Source organism: Brachionichthys hirsutus, chromosome 4 (genome assembly GCF_040956055.1).
Source record: "Brachionichthys hirsutus isolate HB-005 chromosome 4, CSIRO-AGI_Bhir_v1, whole genome shotgun sequence".
In the NCBI taxonomy this organism is placed as follows: domain Eukaryota; kingdom Metazoa; phylum Chordata; class Actinopteri; order Lophiiformes; family Brachionichthyidae; genus Brachionichthys; species Brachionichthys hirsutus.
The window spans coordinates 2,411,993-2,430,529 of record NC_090900.1 but is presented as its reverse complement, the minus strand read 5'-3'; the positions used below and the strand labels follow the sequence as shown (position 1 = coordinate 2,430,529).

The 18,537-nt window shown below is 48.8% G+C and overlaps 1 protein-coding gene across 1 annotated transcript in view; it reads right to left on the bottom strand.

Moving 5' to 3' along the window:
* The window catches only part of arb2a (ARB2 cotranscriptional regulator A), a 106,027-nt gene that overhangs the window by 87,069 nt on the left and 421 nt on the right, over nucleotides 1–18,537 (bottom strand). Inside the window, exons 2-5 of the mRNA XM_068738686.1 lie at nucleotides 18,292–18,393; nucleotides 15,680–15,780; nucleotides 9,846–9,911; nucleotides 8,295–8,486 (exon numbers count right to left, since the gene is read on the bottom strand). Coding sequence (XP_068594787.1) covers nucleotides 8,295–8,486; nucleotides 9,846–9,911; nucleotides 15,680–15,780; nucleotides 18,292–18,393 — 461 coding nt within the window. The remainder of the gene's footprint in view (nucleotides 1–8,294; nucleotides 8,487–9,845; nucleotides 9,912–15,679; nucleotides 15,781–18,291; nucleotides 18,394–18,537) is intronic.

Here is an 18,537-nt window from a genome sequence, read left to right as displayed (position 1 = left end):
GCGCACGTCTGCAGCCGGTTACATCCAGACGGAAAAGGCTGGGGGTTAAACTCAGAAGACGCTAATCCAGACGGAGAAAATGGAAATAAAGACGAGAATTTTCCAAACGGCGGACGATAACGGAAATCTACCACACACACACACACACACACACACACACATCTGAGGGCTTTGTGCCCTAACATGCGTGCCCTCACCAGGGGCAAGCCTGGCGACACCAGTGACTGAACTGGGTCACACACACACACACACACACACACAGTATAGGCTGCGGCATTGGCAGCGCGGTGATCACAGGAGAGCTGGATCCAGACTGATTGGACTATTCTAGGTCAGCTCTCCTGACAATGCACCACTGTCTCCTAACGTGGCCGGGCTTCAGGATACCGGCTCTGTTTGGCCCAACATTACAGCTCCGTGATCCAAAAGGGACACCTGCGCCACGCCAAACCACACACACACACACACGCATAGGGGGGAGCTCGCAGCTGCAATAAAAAGCAACAAAACAGGTTTGAAAGCATGTCGGAATTGACGGCGTAACACGCATTGGGAGGTTTTAAGTGTGGGTTCGAGACCCCGAGCTTTTGATTCACTGCTCTCTCTCTCTCTCTCTCTCTCTCTCTATGCGGGTCGTATGAGGCAGTATGCAGCACATCTCCTCTGCTGCCTATAGAGAGAGAGAGATCAGCCCGTGGACTTCAAAGGGGTTGCAACTAGGTCACCGCAAGACACTGCAGTCAGCCAGAGCTCAGGCTCTGGTCGGAGACACTTCACTTCTCTCCCTCTGGCTCTCTCCCGACTCGCTCTCTCTCCTCATACAATGATATCAGTGAAATTAAAATGGATTATGCTGCCTCTCTCCCTTGTCACTCCCCGGGGGGTCACACAGAACCATGTCATGTTACTGTTACTATAATGTCACTTCTTTATCGCCGCCCATCGATGCCGGGCGCCCAGCAGTTTAACGAATGTTTAATTTAGACGCGGGGCGAAGGGGGTGGAAGAGAGGGAGGAAGCAGAGATTGAAAGCGAGAGACGGAGGCACCAAGGCGGAATGTGGAAACAGCCGAAGCCGCCGCGGTCACGCGCCGTTGGCTCGATCTGTCCGACTCCAAAGGCTGCTGAACCGCGCGTTGGACGAAAGAACCGCAGAGGCGGGTCGGAGAGATGCAAGCAGAGTCCTGAGTAATGGAAGTCGGAACGGAGGGAGGAAATAAAAGTCGGGGAGAGAGAAGGGAGAGTTTGAACAAGGTCAAAAGAAGCGAGCTGCAGGGCCACGTCGCACAACAACTCCTAACAGAAGGGAAAGATGGATACAAGGGGGGGGGGGGGGGGGGGCAGGTACGCTTCCATCAGGTAAGTGAAGGGCATAATATACAGTCGCACGTACACACGCACACACACAAACACACACACGCAACAAATAATTTCCTCTGGTGATGGAAGCCACATATGAAAACATACGGGAGATGATAAATGAGCTTTTATTTGCTGGCCAGTACGAGTGTGTGCGTGCCATTTTGTGTCACTGTGTGTGTGTGTGTGTGTTTTCCTGTGTTGCATCTGAGTTTGATGCACTGTTTGTCCATCCAAAGTTTGAACAGCTTGAAGTTTCTTACATACGCTGGTGAGACACAGCATTACGGTCAGAGGAAGCTTCCTGCTCGGTCGCTACGCACACTTATCAGGGCTTCACGACAGAAAAGCCACAAAGCGAGAAGGAATTAGTCCAACTATCGCTTTGGTCGAACAGAAAGCCCCGCGAGAAACGGTGCACCGGTTACTAATGTGGATGTTGAGGTCCGTGTTCTGCAGACGCCACCTCGCTTCGACATACCTGCTGCTGTTACCCCTCACCGAGCAGATTAGGAGCGGGACATCAAGGCCCTCCTGGAGACAAGCCAGTCTGTCCCCTCATCCCAAACAGGATGTGAGGTTTGGTTATTATGCGTTTATTGTTCGGGTGTATGCATGTCACCGCCGCTCCGTGGCGTTCTGCGTTCTGAGCTGGGGCTGACATTCGTTTGACTGACATCGGGGGCGACAGCAGCACAGCGGCATATGGTAACCGCCTGCTAACCGCTAAAACTTGACATCAGCGCAAACAAGTCAGCCAAGCGTAGCGTAGTTTGCTCCTAAGAGGGTTCGGGGATAGGCTGTCAGCATCCTGTATAGAGCGGGATAATTCCACCTAGCGCCGGCGCCAAAATACCTGCTAACAGAGCAAACGCACAGATTGGGTGTTGATTCCGCTGGAACCCATGACAGAGTCGACGCCACAAACAATGGATTAATGCTATAAAGGCGTGTAGAAATGTGACGTTTGGATCCGGAGCCGACCGTGAACTCTAAAGGGAAGCATTGTGCGACAGCGCTAACCACTACGCCACCGTGGAATGGCTTTAAACATATATATGAATACCTTTTATGCTGTAATGGGCTCTAAATGCATCACTTTTTCTGTGCAAAAGTTCAAGCCGAGACGCATTTTGCTGCCTTTTGTAAAAGGCGCCCAGATATACAGACACAAACGGTTACCACTGACAAAAGACAAAAGAGCTGCAGACAAATCTGATGGCTGGTGTCATCGCTCCTCATTGTCCGTCTCTCCCTTTCTCATTCGGGGACACAAAAGCAAAACGTATCTCGAGAAACGGTGAGATGTTACTGCCACGATCCGATGTACTGAAATGTACATTTCACATCCACAAAGAATGCAGGACAATATCGGCCTCGAAAAGACAGATAAGCCTTCAAATAAAGATTCCATCTCTTCAATGTCTGGTCACATACGGACGGAGAAAGACAAATCACAAAGGCAGACAGCTGCACGACGGCCGCACAATACAGAGGAGCAGAGACAGAACCGCACGGCGCGTCACTAATCACGTGTTCATATATAGAGACTATAATCCGACGGAGCAACGACTGAAAAGCTGCTGCAGACGTCTGAACAGCATCGGGACTCACAGGAAATCCACGGCATCCTCCCGCCATCTATTTCCATTTGCAGCCAAAGATCAGCACTAAAACTATTAACAAAAAGGATTTGTTGTTGTTTTGCCTCTCACCCGAGCGTACCCCCACCCGGAACCCCGGTAACCCCCATTTAAGCACAGACTCAGCTCTCATCGATCAAAGCGTGGCACACACGGCCCAGGAGCGTGACACCGGTACTGCCGAGCTTACAGCGAGGTTTCATCTCCGACCTCAGGAGACGCCCGCCGCTTGATTTGTGTGTGTGTGTGCGTGCGTACGTGCGTGAATATGAGTGTGCGTAGTGTAAAATCACAGTGGGTCACTTATCTGCTCACCACTAGTTTCTCACAAAAGTTAATTTCCTCCCGGAATGACCACGGCGAGGCACATTTAACCTCTCCAAACTTGCTGTGAAGAAGAATATATGTAAAAAAAAAACGTTAAAAATTACAGGAGGACGTGCATGTGTGTGTTTGTGTGTGTGTGAAATGTTTGGCATGAACTAATTTTAAACACGTACGATACATAAATCTGTATCAAAACAAAGATTAAAAGCTGCTAATTTTGAGCTTATGGATTGGGAACATTTTGCCACACAGGTCTTTCTGTCTTTGTGTGTGTGTGCGCGTGTGTGTGTGCGTGTGTGTGTGTGTGTGTGTGTGCATTAGCCATAGAGAAGTGTTCCCTGTGAGAGAGTGAAGAGGTATCCACCACACTGCCTAGGGGCCTCTGGAAGAGAGCCTAAACAAGACCTTCCCATTGGGACGCATACACACAGCCTGCAGCTGCAAATGACCTACTGCCCACCTCACACACACACACACCTACACACACACACACACACACAGCTTTTGTGATTAGATAACTTGTTAATTTCAAGAGACAAAAATACCATCAATTATCACACGCGGGCCAACAACGTGTTACAATTAAAGCAAAGCGCCTTCCGTTTTCTTGTTTTTCATCTTCTTGTGTCTGTTTCTTTTTTCATCCTGTCATGCCCCGAGCAACATGGTGGCATGAAAAGGCTGGAAACAGAAATACACACACACACACACACTGTACACATCTCTCAACAGCTTCCCCAGTAACATGAATATACAGTATGTCTGGACGCATGCCGCCACCCTGGACATCCTTTTAGATTCTGCATGAAATGCTTCGGACCTACAATTGTTCCCTAACATTTTTTAAAACCACCAGCTGAGGATTTCATAGTAAATATCTACAATCGGCAACCATTTTTAGTCTATTTACTGTGACAAATATGTGATAAAATATGACAGGAGTGACAATAACGTCCCTGGACGGTCTTAACGGCACCCCCCCGGGGGGGGGTCCACAGTCCCCACTTTGGGAACAACCAATCTAAAGTGCTACGTGCTAAGTCACACTATTCAAATTGGATTACGTTTGGCAGTGGAATCCTTTCTTTTTCATTCATCCAACTGCAAAATGCATGAAGATAAACGGATAAATAAATGTTCTCTGCACGGTAAAAGTGCAGCAGTTAATTTCCTACAGCTGAAAGTGTTAAAAATCAACACTTCCTGTGTTTACTGCGACTCATCAACACCATTAAAACTGCTTTTTTCCCTTCCGTCTCTGCGCTGACCCCAAAGTGCTCACATCAAACTTGTGTGAATTATCCATCCGCACTGGATGTAAATTACGTGTCACTACTAAATACCATAACGACAGTACCTCCCAAAAGAAACCCCTTTCTGCGTAACATTCAAAAACGTGCATCCCGCACTCACAACGCTTACTTAGCGATACAACCCACGTGCTACAACCTTTTACCTCCAGAGTGTGTTTGGAAATGACACCCGTCCTGTTGTAAATTGTCGTTCTCATTTATCAGTGTCTTGTGAAACAGTAGCATGTGTGTGTTTTCCTCCAGGAAGCCTGAGGATGAACACATCTTCTTCATATCGCTTTCTGACTGACAAATACAGGCGGCCTGCCAAGAGAAATTCAATGAGACCACAATCAATATACCGCTACAAGGTGTACACACACACACACACACACACACACACACACACACAGTGTACAGATAGGGGATGATGCATGATTACCTGGAGCAAATAATCAGCTGATGCTCACACAGTATGCATGTACACGGATGCAGAGAGAGAGAGAGAGAGAGAGAGAGAAGGCAGAGAACACTGGAAGACACTTAATATGCAAATATGTTTTACAACAGAGACACCCCTCCATTGTTCATCTGCGTGAAGAGGGGAGGGCGGCGGGGCAGATAGGTAGATAAATGGGTCTCTAGATGTCTGGCTTGGACCTCAATTGATGAGATTTCGCAGACGGTAGCAGCAGCGCTGTTAGGACAGGGAATTCCACCACAAAATAATGTTTTCTCTCCCTCTGATCAATTTTTAATTTGGCCTGTGCAGCCGAGCCCTTGGCGGGCCTGGCCCCGGTAATTATGGTGGGTTATTGACAGCTGCCGTCCCGAGGGAGGCTATTTAAAAGAGGTTTAACCCCAGAGCAAGTCCAGGGCCCACACTCGCCTTTGAAGGAGTCAAGTGCATTGATCTGAGCTGCAGGATGTGCTGGGACTTTCCCCACCTGGAGGTGTGTCTATACCTGTCTGTCTGTGAGTGTGTGTGTGTGTGTGTGTGAGTGTGTGTGTGTTTTGCTTGCAGGGATGCTATTACAAGGCCACGGCAAGGCTGTGCATCTCTTTACCCTCACACACACACACACACACAGCTACAGAGACTAACGATGACCATTTAAAAAAGAGATTGAGAGAAAAGTGTGTGTGTGTGTGTGTGTGTGTGAGCATGAGAGAGATCATCAGTGCAGCGGCCTTGCAAAAAAAGGTGCTTGATAGAGTGAGTTTAAAACTTTAAAAATTCACAGAAAGATTCATTCAAACATTTTGATGACGTGTCCGATAAGCGACTCCACGTTTGTTTTTCACTTTGCACAAACTTCCTCAAGTTAAAAGTCCCTTTCAGAACTCCACCAGATGCTCCGAGTAACGATCCCACCTTTCAATACTTTCTCCTTTCCAAATTATTCCAACTGTAACCTCACAATCTACTCCCTCTCTCCCTCTCCCTCTCCTCCATCCCCCGTGGCGCCCACCCTCCACCTCCACCGCCTCAGTCTCAGTCTCAGGATGCAGAGCAGTGACAGGGCCAGAAGGTAATGATACAGCTGCCACGACGCAACAAGCAGACCTGTCGACTGTCAGGAATTGAAATCATGAAGGAATAAGCTGTCATTAAGAGGCCCTCTCCCAGTAGTGGAGCTGTCAGACGCCTGCCTTCTGCCGACTCTCTCTCCCACTCTATACTCCCTTCTCTCCCTCCGCCGGTCCCACCCCCATTTGAAGCCACTCCCTCACCATCGTCTCATTTCACTCTTCCATCCTCTCTGAACTCCCATCCTTCTTTTCTTCTTCTGTCCTTCTGCTCGGTCTTATTGCTCTTTCCTTCACCCTCTTCTTTGCTGCTGGAGGATCCTCCTCACACCTGTCATTTTACCTCCTCGGCTACAGGAACGGTTCACACACACACACACACACACACACACACCACAAAGTTTCCCCTGCGTCACAAGAGTCTGATTTGTGTCTCATGTCTCGTGCACACTTTATTAATCCTTGTACATTCTGATGCGTCGAGGGGGCATAAATGGTGTTCGGTTATTAAAACGGTGCCCCAAGATTAACCCTGTGAGTGTGTGTATTTGTGCGTCCGTGTGTGGCGTGCACGAGGGACCTGATTAACCACAATCTGCTATTTTTCCTCATCGGAATAGAGGAAAAGCCGCCTCGAACTTGCGAGAGTCCCGGTTAATTTCAGCGTGACGCTTTGACACGGGGACACGCAAACCCACGCGGACCACAGAACTGCACTGAGTCAAATTAACTTTTAGCTGTGTGTGTGTGTGCAAGCATTCGTTTTGCAAAGCCCCCCCCCCCCCATATTTGCCGAATGCACTCCATTTGACCCTTTGCTTTAGGCTTTGAATTTTCAATCAACTTCCCATGAGTAACTTCACATGAGCGGCACCACAGGCGATAGATGCTTGCCACAAAGCTCCTTTTTTGGGAAGTTAAGCCAGATCCAAACCATAGCAATTATAAAAAAAGAAAAGCCACCCGGATGTTAGCGTTTATGTACGTCCCCGGTTCATTCACGCCGCACACACACACACACACACACACACACACACACACACGTGTATCCTCCCTGCTGGATAATTAGAATGTGCAGGCCTGCTGCTGATGAAGACTAGCTTCGATTATCATACTGGCGATATCGCTGATTAGCTCATCCCTCTCTGCTCGGAGGGGAACTAATCACTGAAATCAGCTGACGGCGTGCGAGGCGGCTGTTGTTTGGGTGCTGTTGTTAACGCATGTTAAAGGTGCATCTATTTGCTTATTGTAAACGCTCTTCCTTGTGTAGCAGCCGTGAACACAAGCGCACAAACGTCGTGGCATGACATAACAAGCCGTCACGCTGCAGCCGCAGACGGCACGAATCGACCGCGGCCGCCCTGGATGATGATTTGCTGCGGTGTAAGAACACCGTTTCTTGTTCGCTGTGATGAATGAGCAACGCTCGCGCTGCACATATCATGTTCTCTCTATCGAAGCTGTCACTTTGGCTTCCTGCAACAACAACAACCCTGCCTTCTCCAACCGCAACACCAGCCGGAGGTAACTGTAATTCAAAGTCTCAGGGGCGGGCAAATCATCCGTCAGCGCGCCACGCTCGCAACCCGAAGCCGCTCCCGTCGCCGGGATAAAGGCTTTACGCGGCGGCGGAAGCATCCGCGGCCTTCGGATGGGTGAAGCGCAGCAAAGAGAGAGAGGGAGGATCTCCTCGAAGTCAATTTGAACAGCAGGCCGATGAAATTACGCAGGTACTGCCGGCTGACAAATGAACGCGGAGACGGGGGGGGTGAAAATAATAGGACGGGCAGAACCACCTTTTGCTCGCTGACACGAAGACGTATAAACGGGTGTGAGCGTGCAGCGGGGGAAAGAAAAGCTCATCTATATCGTCAGCTCGGTGGCCCGTGAACACACAGGACTACCTGGGCGTCGTACATCACACAAACATAAAGGCTCGCTTGTAAAATAATGACGCTGTTGATGCATGAAGCAGCATTTCATTCCTCGGAGCCGCGACTCTCCTCTGTGCTTCTGTAATAGTACCATTTAAGAGTGTGGGACTATTTCCAAATGTGAATGGATATCTTGTCGTTATTCGGTTGTGCACGTGAACGGGACCCGTCGGATCAGAGGTCAGATGATGTGTTCAGCGTCTGACCTTCGCGGCTCTGCTGACGAAGGGGATCTGCGTCCCCGAGTCCAGGTCCTGGTTGACGATGAGTCGCCGAGCCCACTGGCCGGCCCGCACCACGCCGCCGCCTTGGATCAGCACCAGCAGCTTGGACGGGTTGGATAAGGCGTCTGGGCTCAGGTAGATAAAACTGGTGGGCTCGTCTTCTGTGGCGTCCACCTGGCGACAAATAACGCTCGCATGAGGACAGGTGTAGGTTCTCTATTCATCTTTCCAGTTTTATAACACGACTGGAAATGTTTCTGGGAACTCTTTGCTGCTTAAAAGAAAATTGTGATCATAATAATGAAGAGAAATGTTGCACACTCCCTAATATGGGCGTTAGGAAGAGAGGCTCCACAGGAGCCTTTGTAAATACAGAAGAAGGAAAAACTAGTCATCAATAAGCATGATTAGAAAACAGCTTTTATGTGATCAAAGCTGAGGTGGAAACAAAAAGAGATGCCAGGTGTGTGTGTATGTGTGTGTGTGCGTGTGTGTGTGTGTGTGTCCATCCACATCCATGCATCCTTGCATCCCTGGAAGAATCTCTAAGGAGACAAGCAGTGCCCATGAAAGCCGTGGCAGCTGCAAGAACTTAATCCACGCAGACAAAGAGAGCCGAGTGGGGGAGAAAATCTTCTCCTTTATTCTCCGGTGCTCCCTCATTCCCTCTCTCTATACTTGGTGCTGGCTAATCTTCTTAAAATCTGTGGTCACAAGTTCAATGCCACGCAGGTGGACGGACCCACCACCGACACAAATGCACGCACACACACTTCGCGCACGCAGGCGGGTGGGCAGAGGAAAGTATAGCAGAGCAATTTTCCAGAGGAATAATGAGATAAATAGGCCGGGAAGATAAACCAGTAAAAGTGTATGGGGGCTAATGAAAGAAGCCGAGACCCTAGCAAGGTGATTTATGGACGCTGTTAGCGCTGGAGCTAACTCTGCTACGCCAAACACCGGCGCTGCCTAACATCCCAATAAACGCAGTCTGAAAAATGATCACGACTTTTATAAACAGGAAAACAGCAGGGATGGAGGGGTAGTCGATGGGGGAGGGGGGGGGGGGGACAAACATGCTTTCCAACAACAAATAAAAAGGGATCAAGTCGGTGCTCCGAGCCCGGATGATCCGGGTGAAGAATAACTCCATGATGGAGGAGCAGAAAGTCCCCTCCAGCGCAAAGCGAATGCAAGACAGATTAAGCGTCGGCACGCTGCGCCGCGGCGTTTTGGGAAACGACACGTCACAATACAGTTAATTTGTCGAAGAGACACTCTCTCACAGAAGGAGCAGGAAAGGGGGAGAAAGTGAGTGAGAGAGAAAGAGAACGCAAAAGGCTGGCAAAGGAATGAGGAGAGCCGACTCCTCACAATCCCCTTTTTTAAGAAAAAGTAAAACAGGACACTCAATATCATAATGACACACTGAGGACTGAGAATTTATGTCGGTTTACACATTTAATACTTCCTTTATTCTTCAAGGGCGCAAATCAAAGAGGACAAATAGCTCTTTTCACTCCGGGTACTTACTGGTAGGATCGCTTTAGTCATGTTGCACTGCGTCTCCAAAAGCTGGTAAACATGCTGAGTGATGATCTGAGGAGGGGAAAAAAAAAAAACGAATCAAACATGGCTCTGATAAAGCAGCTTTTATGAATGGCTGTTAACACAGAGCCATCTAAACAAGGCACACGAAGCATGATGTGTCCGTGTGTGTGTGTGTGTGTGAATCATAGTGCAGTTAGTGTGTTGAGGTTGTAAGTGCCAGGAGAGGAAATCTCCAGTACAAGTGAAGGGCTGATGTAAGCCATGTTTATCCCTGCAGCCACAGCACGTAAGAACCTTGTATGCCAAATCATTCCAACCCTGAGCCAAGCCTTTCAAGGTTCACTGACATTGACAACTTTCTTTTTCCATTTCACCTGTCCCCTGGTCCTACAGAATATCTGACTTTCTAAACTTCTTAATTGCAACAAACTGACAACAACAAAAGCTGCGTGCCACTGAAGTTAACTCTTGACTTTAGTTGTTCGCTCAAACGTAAATTCTCGTGATAATCCTAATATTGCCGTGCTCTCTTATGCATGAAAGAAACTCAATGCCAACTCGATTCACCGATCCAAGAACAATATGCAAGGATAGCATGATGTTCCAGACGCATATTAGCCTCATGACAGCCAATCAAAGGCCAGGAGACGGACCAATGAGATGATCGATCACACCGTTTGGTCGCTCAGGTCGCTCGACAACCGTCTGACGTAGATGGAGGGATGAGGAACAAGAGAAGAGAGAGGAAAGGTAAGAATACCTGAGCCAATAGGCTTCGGCCATCTGCATCCTTCAGTTCCTGATGAAAATAGCATCCAGATGACCTTATTTTAGCAAACAAGATTTCACACACAAAAAAGAAAGGGACACAACCATCATGGGTCAAGGATTACCAAATAAATAAATAAACGGATTAGGACTGAAGTTCCCAAACGTTCCCCGACACACAAACACGTCCGTCCTCCGGGGACGTCGTCAGCAGCTGATCAGTCCAATGAGAAAAGCCTCTTTGTCACCCAATTACCAACGTGTTATTAGCGCTTTAATGAAATGCCCACAGGAAGCGACGCCGAGCTGCCCGCTTTATCTGCGTCAGACGGGAGAAGAGCGAGGAGTCGGTTCGGCAAATAATATTAAGACGCAAAGATAAGTAACGGAGAGATAAAAGCAACCTCAATCAATTTAGATCAATCAATAGGTTTCATGACTAAGAACGGAAAATGTCCTTCACACGCCGGCGAATGCAGAATATCAGCTGAAAAGTCAATGCAATCATTAAACCTGTGCGTGTGTGTGTGTGTGTGTGTGTGTTTGTGTGCGTGTCCAAAGGGTCAGACCATTTTGACATGTTTGTAACCGCGGTAACATTCACAGACTCGAGAGACGGCGTCTCAGGTACGAAGAGGAGCAACAGGAGAAACCGTTTGGATGCAAGCTCCTCTGATTGGCCGGCCGGATGTCGCTCCATGCTCGGGGCCCCCACGGCGTTCTCGCTCTCTCCACGCGGACGCGAGCGCCAACGTGGGAGAGTCTGAAACGGACCTTCTCCGTCTGAGGTCATCGCTGTGTCCGCGGGTTGTTTGCGCAGAGGAAGCGTTTTAAGGAGAGCGGGATCAGGGAGGAAGGAAGGGGACTTAGAGGAGGGCCCGGGGGGGGGGGGTAATCCCCAGGAGCCAGCTCCCACCTCAGTGAACAGCTGAGGAGGAGGGGAAGCGGTGGCTGGGTGGGCTGTGACATCAACTCCCCTCAAACCTCTGGTTCATCTTCATCGCTCTCAATCACACACCAAGCCAAGGTCTTCACAAAGACCGCCGCGGCCCCCCCCTAGACCCCCCCACCATCACGCACCAGCTCACTTTGTGCGTTCTGATTGCGACCGGTCACGCCCGGTTTGACGAGCCGCACCCGAGGCGATGCGGAGATGATCTTTCCCGTGCGAGCACGAGGGAAACCAGGAGGAGAGGATGAGGAGCACGAAGAGGGGGGGGGGGGGGGAGGCTAAGACAAAAAGAGCATAACGAAGGAACGTCTGAGCCGGTCCAACGGACAGGAAGCTCAGGTGATTACAGGGGAGGAAGGGGAAGCGGCGCCCAGAGACTGTTCATCGGGGTCGTCCTGAGTTTCGGGGTGGGGGGGGGGGGGTTGACCCACCGCTGGATGCCAGGTGTGGCGATCAACACCATCAGATTCCAATTAAAAGCAAACAGGAGACTCAAAGCACCGATTTATCTCGAATCAGCGACTTCCAAACTTTTTTGGACACTTTGAGCTTTTATTACGAAGGATATGTCTGAAGAAAGACGGTCGAACCCGGGGTCGCCGCGACGGTCTCAGTAACATGAAGCTGCACTGCTTTGGGCTGTGTTGCAGAAGGGGAGGGGCTTGTGAGAATGGTGACTAATACCGTCGTATTTACCTGAAACAACACTTTAGTGTCGGCTGCACACGAAAAATATACTCCAGAAGCCAAATATAGCGCAAACACACACACACACACACACACACCTCTTGCCCCATAGTCCAGACCCCCCCCCCCCCCCCACCCAAAGCCACTTAGCAAATGAAAACCAGGGAGCAAGAAGAGACATCAAAGCTGGTGATAGAATGAAAGTGAAAGAGCTGCCCGGTGCTGCATCACCGACGGCACCCAGGAAAGCAGAAGAAGGAGAACCCCCCCCCCCCCCCAACTCTAACAATGCAGCACAACAACACAACAGAGAGAGAGAGAGAGAGAGAGAGAGAGAGAGAGAGCAGGAGGCAACAGAAAGGTTGTTTATTTTAAGTCAGCCTCTTGTACCAACAGAAAGTTGTATTCAAATAGAGCTTATTGTTGTGAATTTGTGATCTGTCAGTCGGCCTGGGAAGCAAAGAGAGAGAGTGAGCAAGGGAGAGGAAGAGGAAGAGAGCGGGAGAGGGCGCGAGGGAGAGGAAGAGGAAGAGGAAGAGAGGGGAGGCTTTAATACCCGTGGGGTTTGTGTCAGTCTTCCGTCAGAGGAGAGAGGGATCTCCAGAGGGAGCTAAAGTTCTCAGACTGTTTACACTGATTGTAGCGGTCCCTCTGTCCTCCCCCCCCCCCTCCCCCTCCCCCTCCTCCTCACCCTCCTCCTCCTCACCCTAATGGCATCGTAATGACCTCCTCAGGTGTTAACTGGGAAGGCACCAGAGGTCTCATTCAAATCTCCGTGTGCCCCCCCATGGGTGCCGGCGGTAGCGACAGATGCCAGCGCTGTAACTACCAGTCCACCTGTCCTCTCTGTCCCCCCCCCACTCCCCCCACTCCCTGCAACCTTCCCTGTCTCTGTCCGCATCCTCCGTCTGTCCCACGGCTGCAGCGTTTGCGTGTTTCAGACGGAGACGTGGCGATCCTCAGCAAACCGGCTGGATGCTTGTCGCTCATAGTTCCTCTCTAGACGGATACCATCAGGTGCACCACAAACATCGGTATCGGGCCCACTGGCGTTGTAGCAGAGTACGCAGGCCAGTCTCCAGGGTTCCTAAGCAACGCCGCAGAATTCCTCAAATGAAGTTCTGCAGCGCCGTGAGGGAAACGGACATCCTACAGAGTTAAAGTGTGAAGTCAGGATCTTAAAACTTTAGCAATGGAAGCTTCTTTAAATATCCACTGACATTCCTACGGCCTTCTGAATAAATATCCAGCGTGCTGGGTTTAGCGCCTTCTAGTGGTGGGGTTGCATATTGCAACCAAAACGAATACTCGCCTTCCTATTGCAATAAGCGGCTGCTAAACAAAATGTCCTAACGGGTTGAACCCTAACTGTCCGCTCGCTCGACTCTGCAGGGCGACCCGCGCTAATCCCAGCCGTCCGATGTCAGAATAACAAGATATAATATAATAAGTCTCTCTTCATTTTCTCGTTCGGGAGGAGGAGGAGTTCTCCTCTGTGGTTTTTTTTTGCTCAGCGGCGCATCGGCAGGGCCTCAAACCAGCCAGCTGGTCACCGCCGTGAATCCACCCGGAATCTATAATGTGGAAACAGAGAGAGACAGGAGGGGGAAAAAAAGATAACAGAAAGACAGCAGTGTAAGAAACAGAGAGATGAAGCGACTGAGAGAGAGGAAGAGAGAGAGAGAGAGAGATACCGTTTTCTAATTCAGCCATCTGGCTAGCTTTACTTCATTATAATATTCTGACTGTGTGCGTGTGTGGGTGTGTGTGTGTGTGTGTGCCTTCCCTTCCACAGATGCAGAGAAGAATCCTCATTTATTAACAGCTTAATAGAGCTCCATCTGGACCAGACCCTATGCTCGTCTCCTATCAGAGAGATTCATCAGCGAATCACAGGAATTAGACGGCGGGCGACACCTACACGGGTGGAGGTGACCCTGCTGCACCCGGCAACCTCGCACAGATAGCGTGCGCCGCGTCGCAGTTTGTGTAAAGTGACATAACAAGCATGCAAAATAAAAAGGACAGGAAAGGAAATGTCAGAAAGGTGCAACAAAAAGGAGGTTAGAGCGAAAAACAAGCGGTTTAAACTCTGCAGAGTGCATTCAAGGACGTGGGATTTTACAGGTGCAAGCATTTGTCCTGCAGATTCAGAGGACAAAAAAAGAAGAAAATGAAATGTAAAAAGGGAAAAATAAATACAATGAGCTCCAAGAAACGGATCAAAAACTCGTTTTTGTCCAGCAATTAAAGTCAAAAACACAAGAAATGCATGACCGGGAACGTAAAAACACGAAACAGGGAACAGGCTCGTTGCGTGTTTTCATGCGACGTGCTGCAGTGAAACTTTATCATCCAAAGCGCAGCTTCTAGAACACGTCCTGCAAATCTCTCCTCACCCAACGGAAAATATGAGAAAAAAAACCCAACATTTTGAAATATTTTTTTCGAGGAAGACAAATTATTCATCTTATGCTCGTGTTCAATCCAAAATCTGTCCGGCTTCTCCTTGGAGGCCATCACACCGACATCCCTGCTCCTCGCCCCTCTATCTGTCCCTCCATTCAAACGAGGCTGAAGTGCAAATTGGACATCTGGTGCTGTGATGTGTGTGACAATACAGCCGCACACCGCAGACCGACACACACACACACACACACACACACACACCAAGTACAGGCTGACGAGGATGTAAAGATACAGAAAGAAGAGGGGGAGGAAGAGATGGACAGAAGCAAAACAAACAGCGTGGTGATGATGATGATGATGATGGTGTGTACAAAGAGACACAGAAAGAGGGGCAAAGGAGAGGAGGGTGGAGAGAAAGAAAGAGGGGCAGGGGGCAATGATGATGCGGTTTCTACTTGCACCCGTTGACTCATTTCTATGGACGGCGGGTTCTCAGACCGTCTCAGGTGGAGGACGTCGTTGGGTGTGGAGTGGAGCTGACCTACAATAACAAGTCTCATCTACCGGGGGGGTCTGACTCAACCCCCGTCATATCTGAGCGTCTCATTCAGTCTCATTCAGTCTCATACAGGCTCTCCTTTCTGGACGGCCTTCAGATACGTTTTTGTCGTGATGCTGCGCTAAAACAAACCCATTCCTTTGACTTGCACTCATCCGCTGATGCGTTCGGGGACTGACTAAGCAGCAGAACCCACCGGAAGATGGAAGTTCTGTCTATTTATACCAGAGCATTATCTCCTACCGGCAAAAATAAAGCATTTGTCCTTTCAGAGCCGTGTGAGCTACAGATAATCCTGCTTAATCAGGTGGAGCCGCTTCCTCCTAAGCCCGACGATTCATCCCGTATCTGAACATAAATGTTTAGAGTTGGTTGCTTGTTTTTTTTGGGGGGGGGGGGCTGAGAACAACGGATGATTTCCCGGTGGACGATGTGCGTTACCTCTCCGAGAGCTTCGTAGCGCTTCTGGTTCCAGCGGTGGAGATCCTCTCTGGCGTTGAACACGAAGGGTTCTCCTGTTTTTATATGTCTGAGCTGACCGTCTGTGGGACACAAGAAAGAAACGCCGCGATGTGATACAGGTACTACCCCCGAGTTACAGCGATTTACGACCAACCGTACTTACGGCCGGTACCGGTCCGTGAGACATTTGTTACCGGGCCGCACAGAAAAGAATAAATCATTTGTATAATTTCCGTTGTATTGATTATTAGAGTCTGACAGGGGTTTTATTTCTAATAGCGCTTTCTTTTCCTTCCTAACACCACGCTCTCTCCATCCGGTACGAGGTCCCTGAATGCATCACGGTTTGTCCAGTCACAGCTTTTAGATTCCCCTTTCTCTTTTGTCATCCACCTAAAAGCTTCTCGGTCCCTCTCTTCCCTTCCTTCTTCCATCGCTCCGTCTGTCTAACCCTCCAAAATAAAAGACTAAAGAAGTTTGGAAATATTCTAGAAGAGAGCAGGTGTGGTTATAACGTGTCGCTAAGCATAAGCAGCGACTCCAGTGTGACAAAATACAAGAATTGATAGAGGAAAATGTAAAAAATTGGGGAAGATGCTGAAGTGATTGATTATCTCTCAAGGGAGGTTTTTAGACTTCCAGGTTTTATTTGATATAAAACAGTCATAAGACAGGAGGAACGCTGCTCTGAAAGGATTCTGCTTCTTTCTTAATAAACAATTACCCTCATGTGGCTGGGGAACCTCTGCATTTATACCCCAGCAATGAGCTCATCGATCCTCCCGTTGACACGGCAACACAATAAAACACTAAGGAGTGTTAAATTTAATTTTGACCTTTATGACTGCAGAGTTTGTAAAAGCTAAACCACTGGAAAAAAAGTACATCCACTTAACCCAAACAGCCAGGGGGCTTTCATACCTTCTCGGTTATTGCACAACGCGAGGAAACCCGGCGAAGATTGAAATAAATATCTTTGTAAAATGCAGAAGAGGCTTTTTTTTACCTCTAATTTGCTGCTGTGTATTACGATACAGGCTTTCTGTGCCGAGTTGTTAAACAACATGAAATCCTGAATCCGGGTTTTGTCATCATGTTGGATGAATACACTTTAAAAAGCAGATTTTTAAAATGCGCCTGAGAGGTAGAGCAGAAGTTCGGATAAATCCAAGCGCGCAAAAAATAAATAAATAAAAAAAGTACCTTGAAGAAAATCAATTATGCATTCATGGGGGGGTGAGGATCTAAACACTGCTGCCTAAGAGGAGGAAGAGGGGAGCTGTAATGAAATCCTACCCTAGGAAAAGTGTGTGTGGTTGCGTATGTGCGTGATTGCACGCCAACGGGGTGATCAGCTCCACTGCCCCCCCCCCCACCAAGACATCCTCTCAGAGGAAAAACGGTTTCTCAACTTTTCTGTCATAATTAGCATTCTGCTCTCAATTTGGCCGCTTAATTGGGTGTACGTAACCTTGGATTCTCAGTAATGGAAAACTGGAGGGCTCGCGAGATGAAGCCATCATTTTCAGTGATTAAGATACCTGCAAACTACGGTACACAGCCTCGTCTGTAGTCACATCATTACATGGTCAAATTAACATTTTTGTTCCACCTGCCTCACACACACACACACACACACACACACACACACACACACAAGTAGCTGAGGAAATGCCTGTGAGCCAGAGCGGAAACCGACGCACGCGTTTGGAAGGAGGCAAAAAAAAAAAAAAAAAACGAGAAGAGATGGAGAGTCTTCAAATGTGTTCATCCTGCCATGGGAGACTAAGCTGGGACTTGAGGGTGGGAGTGGGTGAGAGTTGGGGGGGGGGTCTTCGTGTCTCTGTTCTTAGGCACATTGAGGTTATGCAAATGCTCCATCAGGCGGAGGGCAAGGCTGAGCAGGTTACTGACGGGCCGTAGAGCACAGAAACATGTCCTCCACTCAGCCAGCCAGCAGAGAGGCTGACAGAGAACGGGGTGGGGGGGGGGGGGCAGGGGGGGCTACAGGGGAATGCTAAGAGTCCTCACCGCCACCTTCCCGACTCTTCCTCCCTCTCTCCACCTGCTCGGATTTAGCCGAGAGAAATCCCAGAGAGGCTTTTACATCATCCGTATCCGGTGGCAACCACACACGATGGGTCTCTGTTGTTATTATGGGATGCGTGAAGAGTAGCTGGATGCAAGAGGAATGCGCGTCGCGGTTATTGGTACCATTTTAATAGTATTTATTTATAGCCGAGCTTCGAGACGAATCTATCAACGGTAAACGTCGATAGCTTTGCAGTAAAACCGGCGTTTATTTCTAGTACGTTTTAGCTTCAACAAGAAGGATTGAAAACTAAATGTTGTACTGCGGTAGAAAGCTTTTTGGGGAAATAGATCAGAATTAAGGGATTAACAATTTACTTAGATATCAGGTGATTAAGTCCTCAACCCTGTGGTCAAGAGTTTCGATCCTCGCACATTTAGCTGAGCTGGAGTTGTAGCGCTGGAAGTGTCGGCTGTGTCGATCGGGTCCCGTCGACTCCCTGGAATTTGGGTGTTTTTTTGAGGCGGCTCATGCTTGAATGAATGAAATGTGTACTTGCATTCATTGAAGGCATATTCAAAGTTCTCCAGTGTTTTAGGGAACGTGAAAGGAGGTTCATCCTTCTTCATCAGCTCATCTAAGTCTATTCTCGACAGCAGATCTGAGGAAGGAGAGAAAATGTCAAAGGTCAGGAAAGATTCGGGACAGATGTACACTTTCAATGCGCTTCCCAATTTGATGCCGTCTCGTTTTTATCGGAATTTATGACCTTATAATTGATTTTCTAATTACATTTCTATTTATG